A 22,158-nucleotide genomic window follows, 5' to 3' on the forward strand; every position below is an offset into this window, starting at 1 on the left:
CCTGTGTTGATTTGAAGGAAAAGAAACAGAGAGATCATTCCACCTGTACAGAGCTCTGTGTTGCTTTGCAGGGAGAAGAAACAGAGATCCGTTCCCTCTGTACAGAACACCGGGGGATATTTACCAAAGGCAAATCCACTTTGCACTACAAGTGCAAACTGCACTTAAAATAGCACTTGGAAGTGCAGTCGATGTAAATCTGAGGGGTGGATCTGAAATGAGGGGAAGGTCGGCTGATTTTATTATCCAATCATGTGCAAGCTAAAATGCTGTTTTTTATTTTCCTTGCATGTCCCCCTCAGATCTACAGTGTCTACACTTCCAAGTGCACTTGTAGTGCAAAGTGGATTTGCCTTTAGTAAATAACCCCCACTGTGTTGCTTTGCAGGGAGAAGAAACAGAGAGATCATTCCCTCTGTACAGAGCTCTGTGTTGCTTTGCAGGGAGAAAAAAACAGAGAGATCATCCCATCTGTACATAGCCCTGTGTTGCTTTGCAGGGAGAAGAAACAGAGAGATCATCCCATCTGTACAGAGCCCTGTGTCGATTGTTAACACAGGGCCCTGGGCTGTGAGTGCACACAGCCGATCAGCGGGTCCTGGCCATGAATAACTGCGTGCGTGTACGCGCCCTGAACCAGAAAACAGGCAGCGACGTACCATTACTTTGCTGTGGCTGTACAGGCCACCTGTCCGCAGTACACCGAGGGCAGGCGCTCCGAAAGTGGTTAATTACATTCACTTATAAAGAAGGGAGTCACAACGAATATTGTAGAGGTTTTATATTTATTTCAACATATCAGAATAAATGAATAAGAACAAAAACCAAGACAAGGAAAAAAAAAATAAATAAAAAAATAATAAAAAAAAAAACCTGGTAGAGGCTTCAGAATACAGATGTCTTCTCCCAACAGATCTCGAAGGTGGTCTTCACACCTTTCATGGCCTTCAGGAGAAGTTCCCACTCTTCCTGCTGGATTTTACTTTTATTGGAATGGGGACAACGTAAGGTGATCAGGATCTGTAGGAGGCAAATCTCACGACTTGCATCATCTCCACAATATTTCAGAAGCCAGCAGATGACCCAACCAATCAGATTCCAACTAGAACTGAAGTCTTGTAGGGTTGTCTCCTATTAATAAACCCATTTCCATGACATAGTTCTTCTCTGGACGAAGAATCCAAGTTGCCAACCCTGCATTTGTAAACAGCATCAGGGAGGTGCGGTATGCGTTTCCTGGTGACTCATTCGATTTTCTTCATGAACAAAACATTTCCCGCACTCTGGACAGAAAAAAGGGGCCTCCCGAGTGTGAATTTTCAGGTGATGAAGACATTTGGAAAAACATTTACCTGCACTCTGAACATGTGTACAGACGCTCACTTTAGTGCAGTTTCTGGCCTCTATGGAGGTCTGCTTTCTCATTGAAACTTTTCCCACACTCGGGGCAGGAAAAAGGGGGCACCCACACTTATGAATTCTCTTAAGTAACAGAAGGTATTTATTTAATATGCCGCACTCTGAACAAGAGTATGTACGCTCACCTTCGTGGAGTTTCTGGTGTCTATTCAGGTCTGCATTCTCGTTGAAACGTTTCCCGCACTTGGAGGAGAAATAAGGGCGTTTACCCTTGTGAATTTTCTAATGTAACAAAAGGTGTTTATTAAATATGAAACATTTCCCACACTCTGAACCGGCGTACAGATGCTCATCTTTGCTGCATTTTTTTTGTTTGGTGTCTATTGAGGTTTGCTTTCTCAATTAAACTGTTCCCGCACTTGGAAGAGGAATAAGGGTGCTCACCCTCATGAATTCTCTGATGTAACAGAAGGTGTTTAATATGAAATATTTCCCACACCCTGAATAGGAAAAAAGTGCCAGGAGTGTGAATTTTCAGGGGGTAAAGGTGGTTGCCTCTTTTGGAAAAACATTTTCCACACTCTGAACATTGAGTAGGGACCCTCACTTTTGGGGTCTATTGAGGACTGCTTTCTCATTTAAAAACTTTTCCCGCACTCAGAGCAGGAAATACGGTGCTCACCCTTGTGCAGTTTCTGGTGTCTATTGAGGTCTGCTTTCTCAATGAAACTTTTCCCGCACTTGGAAGAAGAGTAAGGGTGCTCACCCTTGTGAATTCTCTGATGTAACAGAAGGTGTTTAATATGAAACATTTCCCGCACCCTAAACAGGAAAAAGGGCCCTCCTGAGTGTGACTTTTCAGGCAATAGAAAAGGTGGCCTCTTTTGGAATAACATTTCCCGCACTCTGAACGTGGAGTAAGTTTGCGCTCTCAAAAGGGGACGTTCACCAGTGTGACTTTTTTGGTGTTTTAACAAAGGTCTTTACTTCCCTCAATGAAACATTTTCTACACTCAGGATTATGGATGCCAACCATATTCCACCATAAACTGAAACGTAGGAGTGTCCCAAACTAAAAACCATGCCATGCCTAAATTTGCCAGCACGCCTTTGCCAACAGAATCAGGAGCGTTTTCTGGTGTCCAATCATATTTTCTTCATGAGCTAAACACTTCCCGCACCTTGAACAGGAGCGTGAATATTCTGGTGATAAAGAAGGTTGATCTTTTCATGAAAATATTTTCCGCACTCCGAGCACGTGTAGCGCCGCTCTCCTTTGTGACCTTTAACATGTCGGTTTAGCTCTGTTTCCTGACTGAAGCTTTTCCCACACTCTGAACAGGAAAAAGGGCGCTCACCCGTGTGAATCCTCTGATGCCCGAGGAGGGTCCATTTATTAGAAAAGCGTTTCCCGCACTCTGAACAGGAGTGGGAATGCTCGCTCGTGTGAAATTTCTGGTGCCATTCGAGTGCCGCTTTCTTGTCAAACCTTTTTCCGCATTCGGAACACGGGTAAGAACTTTCCGCCTCGTGAATTTTCCGGTGCGTAAGTAGTTCCTTTTTCTCAGTGAAAGATTTCCCGCACTCAGAACACGTAAAGGTCACCCTGGTGTGAGATCTGAGATGTATGCAAAGTTCAGAGTTTGTTTTAAAAGATTTACCGCACCCCAAACACAACAATGCATGCTCTGCTGTGTGGAATCCTTTATGACCTGAAGAAGGTTGCTTGGACTGAGGTGGAGCTGTTGACCTTTCTGGACTGCGAGACCTTCGATGGAGATCTGGAGTAATAGTATGTGATTGGTCAGAAGATTCCTCAGGATTCGAGGGATCCGTTGATCTCTCAGAATGGTGTATATTTTGAGCAGTGGGATTTACTGCTGGAGAATATTGTAGTTTGCCGTTATCTTCTGAATGGCCATCAGAGGTTAAAGACAGATCTTCCTCCGAGGTACTCCTGAGACATCCTCCATCTGGTGGAAGGCAATAAAAAAAAACAAAAAAAAAAAACACACACATTAAAATATTTTTTACAAATCTCCACTGTATACTGGTCTAGCAGGGCTTTGACATGACATCTAACCCAAGTATGAGTCTGTGCACTGATGACATTGTTTGGTGAGGAATGGAGATGGACCTTTCATATGGTGTACAGTATCTCCTCCTCATTTGTTGGGAACATGACGTTATATTGAGGAATGGAGATGGACCTTTTATATGGTGTACAGTATCTCCTCCTCATTTGTTGGGAACATGACGTTATATTGAGGAATGGAGATGGACCTTTCATATGGTGTACAGTATCTCCACCTCATTTGTTGGGAACATATTATATTGAGGAATGGAGATGGACCTTTCATATGATGTACAGTATCTCCTCCTCATTTGTTGGGAACATGACGTTATATTGAGTTCAGTTTAACCATTTAACCACTTGCCGACCGCCGCACGACGATGTACGTCGACAGCATGGCACAGGCAGGCATAAGGGCTTACATGTACGTCCTTGCCTGCCCGCCGGTCGGGGGCCTGATCGGGCCCCCGCCCGGTGCCTGCGGCGGTCGGTATTCGTTCGGGAGCGATCCCGGACGAGGGGACGGCCATTCATTCATAGCCACCCCCTCGCGATCGCTCCCGGCGAATGAAAATGTCCCGTGACATCATTTCCTCTCCTGTAATGTAAACACAGGAGAGGAAGTGATGTATTCTCTCCTCCGTGTCGGTATTTTTCGTTCCGGCACCCAGGAGAGAGGTTCGGTGAGTTGCACCAACACACCACACATACAGTAGAACATGCCAGGCACACTCACACCCCCCCTTTACCCCCCGATCACCCCCCAATTACCCCTGCCCCCCCAGTCACAGTGACACCAATTGCTTTTTTTTTTTTTTTTTTTTGCATTGGTGTCATTTGTGACTGTAATAACTGTTAGGGCAGTTGGGTTAGCCCCCTTTAGTTCTAATGTGCCCCCCTAACCCCCCCAATAAAGGTTTAACCCCGTGATCACCCCCCGTCGCCAGTGTCACTAAGGCTGGGTTCACATTGCAGCGGTTTATGAGAACGAATGTGATTCGCACCGCACTGCAGTGCAAATCACATCCGATCTCTGTGCGATTCGAGTTCAGCCATACAGATAGTATGGCTGAATTCGTGTCGCACCCGCCGCAAATTCGCACGGGACCCTTTTTTTGGCCCGCAGCAGAATCGGATCGCATGGGTGTTCACACCATGCGATCCGAGTTTGCAGATCGCACTGCGATATGCGAACTGATCTGGGGGTGTCATTAACATTTCACTGACACTCCCAGCAGTTCGCATAGGGCAGTGTGAACTGCCGCCGGGAGGCATGCGATGCGGGAACCCGCCGCGGATTCGTGGCGTTCCCGCATCGCTCCAGTGTGAACCCAGCCTAATAAGCGATCATTTTTCTGATCGCTGTATTAGTGTCACAGGTGACGCTAGTTAGGCAGGTAGGTATTTAGGTTCGCCGCAGCTTTTTATAGCGCCAGGGACCCCCATATACTACCGCATAAAGCCCCCTGATTGCCCCCTAGTTAACCCTTTCACCAGTGATCACCATATAACTGTTACAGGTGACGCTGGTTGGTTAGTTACTTTTTTTATAGTTTCAGGGCACCCGCCATTTATTACCTAGTCTCACTAGTGTACCCCTAAATTTAGGGGTGTCTACTTTCCAAAATGGGGTCATTTGGGGGGGGGGGGGGGGGGGGGTTTGTGCCATCTTGGCATTTTATGGCCTTCAAAACTGTAACGCCCTTAGAAAGCCTGAAGGCGGTGCTTGGTTTTCGGGGCCCCGTACGCGGCTAGGCTCCCAAAAAGTCCCACATATGTGGTATCCCCGTACTCAGGAGAAGCAGCAGAATTTATTTTGGGGTGTCATTTCACATATGCCCATGGCATGCGTGAGCAATATATCATTTAGTGACAACTTTGTGAAAAAAAAAAAAAAAAAGTTTGTAATTTTCCCGCAACTTGTGGCAAAATATAAAATATTCCATGGACTCAACATGCCTCTCAGCAAATAGCTTGGGGTGTCTACTTTCTAAAATGGGGTCATTTGTGGGGGTTTTGTGCCATCTTGGCATTTTATGGCCTTCAAAACTGTAATAGGTAGTGAGAAGTGAAATCAAAAATTTACGCCCTTAGAAAGCCTGAAGGCGGTGCTTGGTTTTCGGGGCCCCGTACGCGGCTAGGCTCCCAAAAAGTCCCACATATGTGGTATCCCCGTACTCAGGAGAAGCAGCAGAATTTATTTTGGGGTGTCATTTCACATACGCCCATAGCATGTGTGAGCAATATATCATTTAGTGACAACTTTGTGTAAAAAAAAAAAAAAAAAAAAAAATTTTTTGTCATTATTCAATCGCTTGAGGCAAAAAAATAAAAAATATTCAATGGGCTCAACATGCCTCTTATCAATTTCCTTAGGGTGTCTACTTTCCAAAATGGGGTCATTTGGGGGGGTTTTGTACTGCCCTGCCATTTTAGCACCTCAAGAAATGAGATAGGCAGTCGTAAACTAAAAGCTGCGTAAATTCCAGAAAACGTACCTTAGTTTGTAGATGTGACAACTTTTGCGCAAACCAATAAATATACAAATTATTGACTTTTTTTTTACCAAAGACATGTGGCTGAATACATTTTGGCCTAAATGTATGACTAAAATTGAGTTTATTGGATTTTTCTAATAACAAAAAGTAGAAAATATCATTTTTTTTCAAAATTTGCGGTCTTTTTACGTTTATATCCCAAAAAATAAAAATCGCAGAGGCAATCAAATACCATCAAAAGAAAGCTCTATTTGTGGGAAGAAAAGGACGCAAATTTTGTTTGGGTACAACATTGCATGACCGCGCAATTACCAGTTAAAGCAGCGCAGTGCCAAAGTGTAAAAAGACCTCTGGTCATTTACCAGCAAAATTGTCCGGTCTGAAGGTGGTTAAAGACTAAATCTTTTCTGTCACTTGTTGCTTACAAGTAAAAATCCTGTATTTTCTGCCAAAAAATCACTTAGACCCCCCCAAAAATTATATATATTTTTTTAGCAGAGATCCTAGGGAATAAAATAGCGGTTGTTGCAATATTTTATGTCACACGGCATTTGCACAGAGGTCTTTCAAATGCATTTTTTTGGGAAGAAAATACACTATTTAAAAAATAAAAATAAAATAAAAACAGTAAAGTTAGCCCATTTTTTTTTTCATCCAAAAGTTTTGACTACCTGTTTTTATTTAATACATAGGTTTTTTTTTTTTTTTTTATCTAAATCATACATACAAGTAAACTGATTGGAGGTTTGTTTTGTTTAATAAATGTTTAAATGTAAGAAATTTTCTGTATCACTTATGAAGGCCGCTTTCACACTGGAGCGGGCAGACGTTGATGGTAAAACGCAAGTTTTAGCGGCTCTTTACCATCATTTTAGCGGTGCTATTTGGCTGCTAGTGGGGCACATATAACCCATCTAGCGGCCAAGGAAGAGGTTAAATGCGCCCATGAGGCACTGCTGCCAAATCGCATTGCATGCGCTTCGGCAGTGGTGCCCATTCATATCAATGGGCAGGAGTGGTGGAGGAGCGGTATACACCACTCCAAACGTGCTGCTTGCAGGACTTTTTTTTTTTTTTTTTTTAAGATCCTGCCAGCGCATCGCCTCAGTGTGAAAGCACTCTGTCTTTCACGCAGACTGCAGGGGAGCCATTTTGCAGGCACTTTACAGGCGCTATTTTTAGCCCAAAAGCGCCTGAAAAATGCCCCAGTGGGAAAGGTGTGTTAGATCAAGGGGGATTAAAAAAAAAAAAAAAAAAAAATAAAATAAAATCGGCCTAACATATCGGCCCAAAAATAAAAAATAAATCGGCATCATATATCGGCTATCGGCCGCCATGATTTCTAAATATCGGCATCGGCCAGAGAAAAACCCATATCGGTCGACCTCTAGTTGGGAACATGACATTATATTGAGGAATGGAGATGGACCTTTCATATGGTGTACAGTATCTCCTCCTCATTTGTTGGGAACATGACGTTATATAGAGGAATGAAGATGGACCTTCCATATGGTGTACAGTATCTCCTCCTCATTTGTTGGGAACATGACGTTATATTGAGGAATGGAGATGGACCTTTCATATGGTGTACAGTAGGGACGTGGAATTTAATCACTTCATCGATGCATCGCAATTCGGGGGTCTCCGATGCGACATCGATGCATGCGACCCGAAAAATCGATGATGGGTGACGTCATCACCACTTGCCTCGCCCCTCCCGGAAGAGCAATCTGAGCGTTTTTGTCAAAATGCTTTTTTTATAAATACAATGATCATCCATTAAGTGGTCACCTCTGTGTGTGTTTTTTTTTTTAAATATATGCAGCTTTAAACCTCGTTTTTTAGTGTGTGTATATAACTGTATACACCGCTCATGTGACTGCTCAGTCCGGCCAGCCCCTCTCCTCTCTCCTGACGTCAGCCCCGCCCGCCTCTCTTCTAATCTGATAGCTACAGTCGATGGGCAGGGCTGAGAACACCCACTGACCTGACCAGAGACGTGAGCGGCGGGCCACGAGGAGAGTAGAGAGCAGTCACATGAGCAGCTTATACAGTTACACACACACACTAAGAAACGAGGTATGAAAAGCTGCATATACTTTAGAATGCACATACAGCGGTGGGCACTTAATAGATTATAATTGCATTTATTAGAAGTCTCACCACACAGGTATTTTTTAGCAGCAGTATGTAGAGTACAAGTATGTTTGTACTCTACATACACTGGCTCCTACACGTGCTCTGTGATGACATTTACCCGCCCCCTCGTTTGCACATTCCACTGTGTTAACTCCTAGTGGGCTGGAAGGTACAAACGAGGGGGGCCGGGTAAATGTTAAACACAGAGACAGTACAGGGAACTTCACAGGGCCGTTTCTCAGTTGTGGATTGAATTCTAATCCCTCCTGACATCCCAGCAGCCGGGTGTGTGTGAATTCCTGTACCCTGTAGTGCATCAGATTAGAGCACTTAGTAAATTGGAGTTCCACACGTTTTTTAGTTTATTAAAAGTCAGCAGCTACAAAGTGTAGCTGCTGACTTTTAATAATAGCATTCACCTGTCCCACGGTCCATCGAAGTGTCCGCACGGAGCATCGCTCCTCTCCCCCTCCTCTCCTCAGCGCCATCATCTACTGTGGGCAGTGACACCCACCTGTAACAGCTTACGGCCGGGCGCGCACTGCACTCTGCCATTGGCCAGACAATGGTCCCAGAAGATCGCTGGCAGAGAGGAGCCACCTAGTATTTTTTTTTTTTTTTTTTTTGTTTATTAAAAGTCAGCAGCTACAAAAAAACTATCTTCTGACTTTTAAAAAAAAAAAAACACTCACCTGTCCCACAATCCAGCGATGTGGCCACCCGAACCCTCCATTCTCTCCCCTGCCTGTCCACGGCGCTGGCAATACTACTGTGGGCATCCAGGTGTGACATCTTGCATCTTCACAGCCAGGTGCGCATGTCTCACTGCGCTGTCCTGCACAGCCGGGCAATCTTCTGGGACCTGTGATGCGTCCCAGAAGATTGCAGAGAGGAAGGGCCGACTAGGTGGCCCAAGTGGAAGTGGGAGCATGTCAGTAATCGTGATGCATTGCGGAATTGAATTGAATTGTTGACCAGATAATCGTAATCGATTCGCGAGACCAGTGAAGATGCGTAACCCTAGTGTACAGTATCTCCACCTCATTTGGTAGGAACAGGACGTTATATTGAGGAATGCAAAGTGATCTTTTATATGGTCCTTTTTTGGGAACATTAGGCGATGAGGTAGGTACATTGATGATGGTCTTATGTCAATAATAAGGGGCTCCCCTCTACTCTCTGTACAAAATAATAAGGACAGCACAGACTATACAGGACTTAGTGACTGATACAGATCTAGTAACCATATTTTTTATGTGATAACGCTTTAATAAGTAAATTAACAGTGTCTAGACCACGTCAGTTTTACAAATGACTTGACCCAAAACTTGCTGAAAAAAGGTCACCCTTTTGGCCTAAAGAATTCTTTCTCACTTACCTGTACCAAGATCAGGAGAAAAATTCTCCTGTTTACTTTTTAAAATCTCCCCATCCATATCTGTAGACTGCTGATTGGCATTCATATCTTTCTCTTCAACCTCAACTTTCGTACAGATCAAGTCTTCATTCTAAGCCCCAAAAATGATAAAAAGAAAAAAAAAATGTAATCTGTAAAAACAGTGCTGATAACAATGGATTGCACAGAAGAATATAATTTAATAAGAAGATAATAATTAGTGAGAAAACTCACCAATGTCTCTTCTTTTTCCTCTTCATCCTCAACTTTTAAATCTCCCAGTTTTACACCCTAAATCCCAAAGATGCCATGTTAGAATACATTTGTAGAAAGGAACAAGAGATTGTAACATATTTTAGGTCTACATGCTCAGTCCCACTTACCTGATGATGGTGAGGTATGCTCTGACCTTCCTGTGTGGAATCCCGGGAATACAGAGGACGGGGACATCTCTCTGGTGGGTTCCCATTACTGGATCCATCTGTAGGAAACACACACACTGACTGAATACATTGTTTCTATGTGTTTATCAGATGATGGGGGATCTAGGTGGAGCCTCCGTACTGCTCTCTCCTTTACAATAAAGTCTCCTCTTACCCGGTGATGTGAGGGGCGGCTGATTCTCCATCGTGACGTCTTTGTAGAGAATCTTGCGTCCTTCTAAATACTCCCACTCCTCCATGGAGAAATAGACAGTGACATCCTGACACCTTATAGGAACCTGACACACACAATGATACAGTCACCATCCAGACACATCCCTTGTCTCTTACTGGATAATGTCCCAGAATTCCCGGCACCGCTCACCTCTCCTGTCAGCAGCTCAGGTTTTTTGGTGGCTTCCAAAATCTTCTTGCTAATATTTAGCTTTGTTGTCAGACAGTGAGGTGGAGGCACTGTGACGGGCGAGGTCTGTTGGACAGAGCTGCCGGGGATCAATGGCTCGCCAGATTTTTTCTTCACTACACTGATCTCCTGAGAAAAGAGACAATTTTACTGTTATCTCTACAAACCTTCCTAGAATCCTCCTCACTTCTTCAGTCAGGTTTGTGTTTTATTAATAGAGATAAGAGTGATATCATGTGACCTCCCAGAATCCTCCTCACCTCTCCGGTCAGCAGGTAGATGATCTCCAGGGTGAGGTTCAATATCCTTTCAGTCACATGACTTTGGCTCTCATCCATCCTCATTGACATGGTCATATAATCTATACAAGATGCTCCTCACTGTAGGTAGATAATAAAATGAGAATTATCTGGACGGCACTGGGATGAAAATTGTCTGCAGATCTTTCATAGTTCTTACTCCTCAGACTGCTTCTTATATCTTGGAGTGAGCAAGTCAGGCTGCTCTAATGCTAAGCAGGAGTTTACAGTGTAAATAAAAAGGTAGCAATGGTATCATTAAGCTTGGTTGAAATCTCCACTATCAGCATGTTATGTAGATCACGTTTCTCAGATGGAGAGAAATCATTCTCAACTATCACCTCCTCCTCGGGTAAGGTATCTGGCTCAAGGGCTCAAGTCAAAAGCTGATTCAGGAGGTCAAAGGAGCACAGTTGTGACTTCTGCTGCCCATGGCCTCACTAGGACCAAAAATTGTGCCCACGAAACCTGTCTTTGTAGTAGAATATTGCCCTCTGGGCAGCAAAGAGGAAGCTTAGGTGGCAGATGGGACAACAGAATGAGCAGAGGAAGGCAGGGAATTGAACTGGGGCAACCATCAGAGTAAATGGTATTAGGGCCTGGGGTGGATACACTACTACCCCTGTTGGTGCGCCAGGGCCGTGCTGATGCAGTAATGCTGAGCATAGGCATGTCAATGAAAGAAAAATGGCACCGGTTTTAAAAATACACCGGTGCTCCAAGCTGCGACCACCAGAATGGTGGTTGTTGGGACCTACACTCCCGCAAGGTGGTTTTCAGAAATCGTATGGCACTCCGGGCATGGTGTGATCTTCCTGTGTGGAATCCCGGGAATACAGAAGACGGGGACATCTCTCTGGTGGGTTCCCAGTACTGGATCCATCTGTAGGAAAGATGATGGATCCGGTACTGGATCCATCTGTAGGAAACATGATGGATCCAGTAATCGGATCCATCATGTAGGAATGTTTAAAGGGCTTTTGCTATGTACACACAGGTGAAGCTCTGTCGGCAGGATAGGGGAATATCTGGTTGACCAGGGATGAAGGAAAGACAACCATGTGGAGGGAAAGACCTTGCCAGGGGGGATCCCCTCATCTGATGAGGACAAGGACCTCATCTCTACAACCATGGCCCGGTGGTTGTGGGGGGGTCTGCAGTCAGGGGGCTTCTCATAATCTGCCTATGTGTGCGGCGCTCAGAATGCCTCACCTACAGTAGTAGTACACAGCGGAAGCATGAACAAAGAGGAAAGTCCTATGGGACTCGTGTCAGAAAAAAGCCCAAGCAGGCAAAGTTCAATCTGAACCTGTGTTTTGACCAAATCTAAAGCTCAGAACTAATCAGTACTATAAACCAGAGGCTCTGGATGGAGTGTTGGATTAATGGCTCTATATTTAGGATGTAAAAGTTGGATAACTGTCTCACACACGAAATATGGTGAACGAAGGGTGTTACTGGGTGTAAATATAAAATAATATCTTATTACCTCCTCTGCTGCCAGTTCCAGCAATGTCTCCTCTCTACTTCCTCCCGACTCACCTCACCACAGAACTTTCTTTAGTACCTCACTGCACTTCCTGTATGCATGTGACATCACTTCCTGTCTGCTCATTCCTCTGACAACAAGTGAGATCCCCACCTTGTGGTGGACATAAAAACTGCAGGCTTTGCTTTCTTATTTTGTCCTAGCACTTTGACAACTGATTCCTACGGTGGCGGAATTATAGGGGTCGCCACGGCGACCGGGCCCCTTGCTGCAGGGGGCCCTCAAGGGGGGGAGGCTGAGAGGAGCTCCCCCATCATCAGCTGAACTGAAATCGGCACTGTTCAGGAGCTCCTCACATTAGGCTAAATGAAAGCACAGTGTGCTGCGTTCTTTGTCTCCCCCTACAGTGCAGTACCTGGCAGGAAGAGCAAAGGTAAATGTCTGCATTTTTTTTTTTTTATAAGACTATCTACTGTATTTGTCTTTATATGTGTGTGCATGCATATGTGTGTGAGCATGCTTGTATGTGGTTGTGTGTGTGAGCATGCTTGTATGTATGTGTGTGAACATGCATGTGTGTGTGTGTGCATGCTTGTATGTGTGTGTGCATGCTTGTGTGTGTGCGTGCATGTATGTGTGTGTGCATGCATGTATGTATGTGTGTGAGCATGTATGTGCGTGTGCATGTATGTGTGTGAGCATGCTTGTGTGTGTGTGTGTGAGCATGCATGTGTGTGTGTGTGTGTGTGAGCATGTATTTGTGTGTGTGAACATGCATGTGTGTGAGCATGCTTTTCATATATGTATGTGTATGTATGCATGTGTGTGTGCATGTATGCATGTGAGCGTGCATGTATGCATATGTATGTATGTGAATGTGCATGTGTTTATCAGTGGCGGTGCATCCAAATGGGCACACAGGTACCGCACCCTTTCTCCAGCCACCCCCTCTATGACCAATGGATAGATTCATGCATAGCATAGCATGAATCTATCCATGGCCACCGCTGCCACCCCCATATTTAGGTCTCTGGTCCCTTTTGGGGTGCCTGAATTACAGCAGCGGGGGGGGGGGGTGTTTTTGCAGCACCTGATTAGAGCCATAGACTCTAATAGGCTTTAAAATAGGTGAACTGCGAGCGCTATGCTTGACGCTCACAGTCCACCCAGGTGTGTTAGAAAAGTGAATAAATATTCACTTTCCTAACACTGAACCGCCTCTCCACCAATCAGGTGTGCGGGTCTGTTACCCGTCACCTGATTGGTTGAAACGATAGGTGTAGCTATTGGACGCCTATCAGGAGGAGAGGACGGGAGATGAGGATGGCAGGAGATGCATGGAGGACCCCGCTCATGGCCGTTACCCGCTGCCCTACCAAGACAGGGTAAGTGGCAGACAGCGAGCGGGCGGTGGGGATTCACAGTGGCAGCATTTGATGGGCACACCGACAGCATTTGATGTGCACAGTGGTGCCATTTGATGGGCATAGTGGCAGAGATTGATGGGCATAGTGGCAGCATTTGATGGGTACACTGGCAGCATTTGATGGGCACACTGGCAGAGTTTAATGGCACAGCGGCAGAGTTTGATGGGCACAGTGGTGACATTTGATGGTACAGTGGCTGCAATTGATGGGCACAGTGGCTGTAATTTATGTTTTTTTCAGAATTTCTCAGTTTGCTTGCGCCCCCCTAAAAATTTCGAGCACCAACTGCCACTGGTTTATATGTGTGTGCATATGTGTATTTACATATATGTGTGTGTTTTTATATATGTGCGTGTGTATAATATATATATATATATATATATATATATATATATATATATATATATATAAAATATATGTGTGTGTGTGTGTTTACATGTATGTATGCACATTTTATGTAAAATGCTGTTTCTCCGAAAAGCGAACCATGCTCAGATCACTTTTTAGAGGCATTTGACAGCCGGTAGAGAGGCAATATGTTGCCTACTGACCACCTGTTTTAACCCCTTAAATGCATCCTCACTATGCTGCAACTGCATGCAATGCACCCAGTTTCAGGGGGGTTGCAGTGCAGCCCCATTCACCTAGGGGTATACTTCAAGGGTGCCCTGACTGAAAAAAGATTGTGAAACACAGACATAGAGGAACCAATCTTTCCATTTTCCTCCTGCAGCCGCTGAATGCCTGTGGGTGGGAGAGGAGGAGAAGCGGGGGGAAATGGAGAAATCGGTTTCTTTATATATGGCCACCCACTTGGGACCGGGCCCTGGTGTTCCACCATCGGACTCTGAGAAAAGAGCCCTGTCCGGAGGTCGGGGGGGGGGGGGGGGGGCCCTACCATGGTTTCTTGCCTCGGGGCCCTGAAGGTTCTAGTTACGCCACTGGATTCCTACATATGTACATTATACTTCAGTTAAGAATTAAAACAAGGGAAAAAAATATAATGAAAATTAACAATAATTTGATAATGTTCTGAAATCTGTAAAATTATCATTTTTTTTGTTTTTTTGTTTTAGCCCATCTTCGTACATTTTTATATTATTGCTATACAATCACTTTGTTTAATCCACATATTATCCTTCTATTTGTAGTGAAAGAGACTAAAGAGGCCCCATTCACACTAGGTGTAGGGGGAACACGCATTGCCGCATGCACCTTTTTTACGCGTTGTTCACGCGTTTCAGCACAACGTGCGCTTGAATGGGTTGCGTATACATGCTAAAGAAGCTCATGTACCACATTTTCTCTTATATTCACTGACTGACACAGCTCCTCTCTGTAACTAAATGGGTTGTATAGCCTGCCATTAAGAGAAACTAGGCAAAATTGTTACACAATACGCAGAACTTTATTCCCGCCCCGGGGGGGGGGGGCAGGCCCCATGCTATCAACCCTCCTCCTGCTGCTAGCAGCTTCAGTTTTTATTTTGCCTAGCAAGGAGAATGACCTAGGAAACCCTGCGGGCCTCTCTGTCCATGTTTTTACTGCAGGTTTGCTGCTTTTTGCGCAAGATGAGAGATCCTGAGATCTTCTATCAACTGCCGGCTGGGTGACAGGCTGGTTAATGAAATCCTTGTTGTCTCCCCAGTCCGGCCATCGAGCGTGAGCAGGCCGCAGCTAAGGCTCGGCAGGCCACGACATACCTCATGCTCCAGAGGTGGTCGGTGAGCTTCAGTGCTCCGGGGTATACATATGACGGGGCTACTGATGTCTGGCTCGCAGTATACCGGGCCAGTAACCTTCCCTGTAACTGCGCAGGAGTTGGCTACCACGGAATGTCTCCCAGCTCTTCAGGACTGGTAAGTACGGCTCTCCCTGCTTCGGTGGGGGGAGCAGCTGGGCATTCCCTGGGGGGTCGATTCGGGGGCCACCTCACCTCCTTATCTTCTCTCCCAAGTCCCTATCACTCCTCTTTCCCTCCCCCCTGAGGGGTGTGTGTGTGTGTGTGTGTGTGTGTGTGTGTGTGTGTGTGTGTGTGTGTGTGTGGGTCACTGTTTCTCACCTGTGGGGCTCTGTGCGGTTGCTGTTCAGTCCTGGTCCAGGTCTGGGGGTCCAAAAAAGGCAGGTTTTTGTGGAGGATGTCTGTGTGTCAACAGGCAGTTTGTTTTTATTCTTTTGCTTCTTTTCACCTCATGGCGACGTTCCGGCGGCCATCTTGGATTTCGGAAAGCTATAGATTCCCCTGGGGAGATTCAGCAGACATTTCCCCTGGGATTCCTATGTATTGCGTTGGCAGCCATTTTGTGAAAGCCAAAATGCTCTCCTCACCACTGGCTCTTGTGACAGGTTGCAATGTGCTTTCTCTTGTCACTTTCTGTATTCCCTGAGTGTGAGGGACACTGGATGGCTCTGTGTGGAATGCTGAAGCTGTTCTGCAGACCGTTGCACCGCTGTTAGAGCTGCTGCTGCTGACACAGTTTTTTTCTCCTCTCTGCATCTGGGAACCTCCTAGGGACTACAGGCACTGTTGTTGGCATTCACAGAATGCCCCAGGGTGGTGAGTCTAGCACTAAGCACCCCCCCCCACGCGGCGGCAGCAGGAGGGTGGGACCTTCACTGTCCTAAGTCCCCTTGCAGGTGGCAGACAGGATAGGGTCAGCATGGCTTCAGAAACTGGTGTTTCTTCCCCCGAAATCCAGGCTATAGCAACCCTGGTCACCTGCAGTTAGTACGGTGCGCATGGACACCCTGACGGCGTTCCTGGACTCCTATGTTGCTAAGATAGAGGTGGCAAGTGGCAGGAAAGGTGCACGTAAGGGGCCCCTGCCCCCCCGTCCTATGGGGAAAGCTCTGATGCAGACTCGGGCCCTGCTGCGGCTGGAGACCCCTGCTCTGACCTATCAGACATGGCTGACCAGGACCATTCGGACAGTGAGGATGATTCCCCGTCCGGGTCCGGGTGCGACAAGGCACTTGTTGGAGCACTTATCACAGCTGTGCGTGATACCCTGAAGATTTAGGAGCCAGCGGATTACTCTGCTGATGTACCGGTCCCCTTTGGGTCCCACAAGCCAGCACGTTCACCTAAGGTGTTCCCATATTTGACTTATTTTGACAACTTCATCTACAGGGAATGGGGTCGCCTGCAAAGGACCTTTTCGTCACCAAAAACTTGGCAGTGCGCTACCCCTTTGAGGAAAGCCTTCTCAAAAAGTGGTCGGCTCCTCCGGTCGTGGACCCCCCGGTATCCAGGTTAAATAAAGTAATCACAATCCCGGTTGAGGGGACTCCTGCATTCAAGGATCCCATGGACAGGAAGGCCGAAGCGGTGGCTCGTTCCTTGTTTATGGTTGTGGGGTCAGCCGTGCGACCTGTACTGGCATCCGTACTGGTGTCGCAGACACTGACTGAGTGGGCAAAACTTTTGCACCGCGAATTGGGAGAGCAGAACGTCTCCCCTGTCTGCATGGAGTTAGCAGACCAACTAGTGCATGGCCTTTAGTACGTTTGTGACACGGCCCTGGATACTCTCCCTCTGTTATCCAGGGCCTTAGTGTCAGCCGTGGTGCTGAGGCGCCTTATTTGGCTGAAATACTGGTCCGCTGACCAGGCATCCAAGAAAGCCCTACCGGATCTTCCCTTCCTTGGCGACTGGCTCTTTGGAGCCTCGTTGGGTGACATTATTAAAAATGCCACGGGTGGTAAGAGTACACTACTCCCACAGGCCAGGAAGGCTAAGGAGCCACGCTGCAGGCAAGGGCTCTCCTTTTCTGCTCACAAGCGGCTTTTTCATCCACCCAGTGCTTTGGCAAAACACCACCAGCCCGACAGGATGCCCATGGACGGTCAGAAGCGTCCCTGGAACCACAAGCCTAACAAGCCTGCGAACAAAGGTGCTAACGCATGAAGGTTTGCCCCCACCCACATCTCGGGTGGGGGGGTCGCCTTCGGGAGTTTGCAGCCCGTTGGACCTCCCGGTTATCCGACCAATGGGTCTAAAACCTGATTTCCACCGGCTACAAGATAGAGTTTCTCTCTTGGCCGCCAAACAGATTCTTTCCCTCCAGCATACCCGCGTCCCCGGTTCGCCGGGAGGCCCTGTTAGGGGCGGTGAGGGACTTGCTGAATCAGGGGGTGATTGTACCAGTTCCAGGGGTTCCACTCCAATCTGTTTGTGGTTCCCAAGAAGGAAGGTACGTCCAGTCCTGGACTTGAAGGCCCTCAATCACTTTGTAAAAGTGCAGAGGTTCAGAATGGAATCAGTTTGCTCAGTAGTCGCTGCACTTCATCAAGGGGACTTCCCGGTGTCCTTGGACATTCAGGATGCCTACTTGCACATACCCATATGCCTTCAGCATCAAAAGTTTCTGCGTTTGGCAGTCGGGGAAGCCCATTACCAGTTTGTGGCTCTTCCCTTTGGCCTGGCATCAGCCTCCCGAGTCTTTACCAAAGTACTGGCTCCAGTATTGGCGTTGTTGAGACAACGCGGGATCGCAATCGTGGGTTACCTAGACGATCTCATACTGAGATCTTCTTCCGCCTCAGAATTAGAGGAGGTTCTGGCGATCACCTTGCAGACCCTGCAAGCGTTTGGGTGGCTGTTGAACCTAAAGAAGTCAGTGGTGGTACCGACTCAGCGTCTGGAGTACCTGGGGTTACTATTGGACTCCAGGGAAGCAAGGGTTTTTCTCTCCTCAGACAAATTGCTGACTCTCAGATCTGCGGTCAAACTACTGATGAACGGCAAGTGGTCATCACTCCGTTTTTGCATGCGGGTGCTGGGGCTCGTGGAAGCCTCCTTCGAGGCAGTAAATTATGCCCAGTTCCACACCAGAGTCCCACAGAAGGAGATCTTGACAAAATGAGACAAATCTCCATTGTCCCATTGGATCGGCAGATCCAAGTGAGCCAGCCAGTCAGGGACTCCCTGATCTGGTGGTTGAGGTCCCCGGTGATTCAGGCCGGAAAATCGTTCCTTCCTCTGAATTGAGCGGTGGTCACCACAGACGCAAGTCTGTCCGGCTGGGGTGGAGTGATGGGGATTCAGTCGGCTCCGGGCCACTGGTCGACTGTGGAATCCATGTTGCCGATCAATCTGCTTGAATTGAGAGCGATCAGGCTGTGCCTCCACACATGGTGGATGTGTCTTCGAGGGCGTCCGACCAGGACACAGTCAGACAACGCCACGGCTGTGGCGTACATAAATCACCAAGGGGGAAAAATAAGCTCAGCCGCTGCTCGGGAGGTCGCTCACACACCTCGGTGGGCAGAGCGACATGTCCTGGCCCTGTCTGCCATTTACTGTACATCCCGGGGGTGGAAAATTGGCAGGCGGACTATCTGAGTCGTCAGATGCTGGATCCAGGAGAATGGGCATTGCATCCGGAGATATTCAGGCGGCTGTGCCTGAAATAGGGCACACCAGATGTGGTTCTAGTGCCAAGATTCGTGTCCAGGACAAGAGATCCGTGGGCAGACTCATCAGACGTGCTGGTGGCTCCGTGGGATCAGTACCAGCTGATCTACGCCTTTCCTCCGCTGAAACTGTTGCCATGTCTGCTTCGCAGAGTAGAAGCTGAGGGGATTCCAGTAATCCTGGTTGCCCCAGATTGGCCTCAGCGGGCTTGGTACGCAGACCTGGTGCGCCTGGTGGCAGACGCTCCCTGGTGACTGCCGTTGAGAGAGGACCTCCTATCTCAAGGTCCAATCCTTCACCCTGCTTTACCATCGCTGGCTTTAACGGCCTGGCTATTGAAAGCCAGGTATTGAGGAATAGGGGTCTGTTGGACTTGGTGATTCCAACTATGCTGAGGGTGCGGAAATCTTCTTCCAGGAAGATATACCTTCGTACTTGCAAGGCATATATCTCCATATGTTAGGAGAAAGGGTGGCATCCGCGCTCCTTCTCTATATCTGGGATCCTGCTGTTTCTTCAGCAAGGTGTAGACCAGAGGTTGGCGTTAAGCACCATCAAGGGGCAGATTTCAGCTCTGGCTGTCTTTTTTCAAAGACCCCTGGTGTCTCACTCATTAGTGAGTACCTTTGTGTAGGGGATGAGACATGTAGTCCCTCCGGTGCGTCCTCCTTTACCTCCGTGGGATTTGAACCTGGTGTTGTCGGCGCTTCAGAAGCCGCCGTTTGAGAATATCAGGGAGATTCCTCTGCTGACCCTTTCACAGAAGGTGGTCTTTCTGGTGGCCATCACATGGGCCAGGAGGGTTTCGGAACTGGCGGCCTTGTCCTGCAAGTCGCCTTATCTGGTCATCCACAGGGATAAGGTGGTGTTGCGTCCGCAACCGTCTTTTCTACCTAAGGTGGTATCGGCATTTCATATCAATGAGGACATTGTATTGCCATCATTGTGTCCTAAGCCGAAGCACCCCAAGGAGGTGGCTCTTCACGTTTTGGATGTGGTTAGGGCTCTGAAGGTGTACTTGTCTGCCACAGCTTCCTTTCGGAAGTCAGACTCACTGTTTGTTTCGGTGGCTGGTCCTAAGAAGGGCATGGCGGTCTTGTCGGCCACCATTTCCAGGTGGATCAGACAGCTTGTAGTCCAAGCCTACGCCTTGAAGGGACAGGTGCCTCCCTTTTCAGTCACGGCCCACTCTACGAGAGCAATCGGAATGTCTTAGGCCTTCCGACACCAAGCGTCTGTCGCTCAGGTGTGTAAGGCGGCGACCTGGTCGTCTGTCCATAGGTTTACCAAGTTCTACAAGGTAGACGTCAGTGCATCGGCTGATGCCTGTTTTGGCCGCAAAGTTTTGCAGGCGGCCGTGTAGTTGCAATTGAATTTTTTCCCTGGTTTTTCAATAAAAAGTCACTTCCACTCATAGCTCTTAAAGGGCCATTTTAAAAAAAATAAAATTTTAAATGACATTTTTTTTATTTTATTGCATTTTAGTGTAACTATGATATCTGTGGTATTTTTGACCCCAGATCTCATATTTAACCACTACAGATCCGCGCTATTGCCAAATGACGGCATCAGCGCGGACCTACATTTCCGGGACTACGTCTATTGACGTCGTCCCGGATACGAGCGGCCTGCGCACCCCCTGAGGGGCGCGCGCGGCGCGCTCTGTGATCGGCGAGTCCGTGAGACTCGCCTGATCACCGATCCGTGCAAGGGGTCGATCCCGACCCCTTATCACGTGATCAGCTGTCAGCCAATGACAGCTGATCATGTGATAGAACGGAGCCGGTAATCGGCTATTATTCCTCCTCGCGCGAGAGAAAAAAAAAGCCGATCACCGGCGGCCGTGATCGGGACATCAGTCCCGATCACGGCCAGCAATACAGCTGACCACCTGCCCCCTGCCAGTGCCCACCTGCCCACCGCCGTGCCATCCTGAATAAAAGTAAGTGCCCCCCATCAGTGCCCCCCATCAGTGCCCATAGTGCCCACAGTGCCACCTACAGTGCCACCCACAATGCCACCCACAGTGCCATCCAGCAGTGCCACCAACAGTGCCACCCACAGTGCCCACAATCTGCCTCAAAGGTGCTGCGACCCAGTGCCGCCCATCAGTGCCCAGCAATGCCGCCCATCAGTGCCCAGCAGTGCCACCTATCAGAGCCACCTATCAGTGCCACCTATCAGTGCCCATCAGTCCCATCTATCAGTGGTACCTATCAGTGCCCATCCGTGCCACCCATCCGTGCCACTTATCCGTGCCACCCATCCATGCCATCTTATCTGTGCCCATCTTTGCCCATCGGTGCCGCCTTATCTGTGCCCATCGGTGCCGCCTTATCTGTGCCTATTAGTGCCGCCTTAACTATGCCTATCAGTGCCCACCAATGCAGCCCATCAGTGCCCACCAATGCAGCCCATCAGTGCCCACCAATGCAGCCATCAGTGCCGCCTAATCAGCGCACTTCAATGAAGGAGAAAAATGACCCGTTTGCAAAATTTTATAACAAACTATTAAAACATGATTTTTTTTTTTTTTTGCATCTTTTTTTGTTTGTTTAGCAAAAAATAAAACTCCGAGCTGTAACTAAATACCACCAAAAGAAAGCTCTATTTGTGGGAAAAAAATGATAAAAATTTCATTTGGGTACAGTGTTGTATGCCCGCGCAATTGTCATTCAAAGTGCATCAGCGCTGAAAGCTGAAAATTGGTCTGGGACTGAGGGGGGTTTAAGTGCCCAGTAAGCAAGTGGTTAAAAGGTCCCGTCATGTTTTTTTTCCATTACAATGAATGTTTACATTCCTTGTGATAGGAATAAAAGTGACACAATTTTTTTTTAAAGACCAGTGTAAAAAATAAAAATAAAAGGTAAAATAAATAAGATAAAAAATTTTTTTTTTTAAACGCAGCCCCGTCCCGCCGAGTTTGCGTGCAGAAGCAAACGCATACCCGAGTAGCGCCCGCATATAAAAACAGTGTTCAAACCACACATGTGAGGTATCACCGCGATCGGTAGAGCGAGAGCAATAATTCTAGTCCTAGACCCCCTCTGTAACTCAAAACATGCAACCTGTAGAATTTTTTAAACATCGCCTATGGAGATTTTTAAGGGCAAATGTTTGTCGCCATTCCACGAGCGGGGCGCAATTTTGAAGTGTGACATGTTGGGTATCGATTTACTCAGCGTAACATTATCTTTCACAATATAAAAAAAAAA

At 47.2% G+C, this 22,158-nt stretch overlaps 2 protein-coding genes across 2 annotated transcripts in view; both read right to left on the minus strand.

Moving 5' to 3' along the window:
• LOC143955216 (uncharacterized) overlaps positions 1-22,158 on the minus strand; it is a 155,717-nt gene that overhangs the window by 26,800 nt on the left and 106,759 nt on the right. The window lies entirely within an intron of this gene.
• Positions 769-12,202, minus strand: LOC143956300 (uncharacterized). The gene is made up of 8 exons (XM_077466515.1): positions 12,101-12,202; positions 10,573-10,692; positions 10,274-10,441; positions 10,064-10,187; positions 9,850-9,947; positions 9,701-9,757; positions 9,449-9,578; positions 769-3,332 (listed from the first exon to the last, which is right to left on the minus strand). The coding sequence occupies exons 2-8, from the start codon at positions 10,666-10,668 to the stop codon at positions 2,524-2,526; spliced, it is 1,482 nt and encodes a 493-aa protein (XP_077322641.1). The 5' UTR covers positions 10,669-10,692; positions 12,101-12,202; the 3' UTR covers positions 769-2,523.

This window comes from Lithobates pipiens, unplaced genomic scaffold (assembly GCF_037356315.1).
Source record: "Lithobates pipiens isolate NorthernLeopardFrog02 unplaced genomic scaffold, aLitPip1_a1.2 Scaffold_35, whole genome shotgun sequence".
Classification (NCBI taxonomy): Eukaryota; Metazoa; Chordata; class Amphibia; order Anura; family Ranidae; genus Lithobates; species Lithobates pipiens.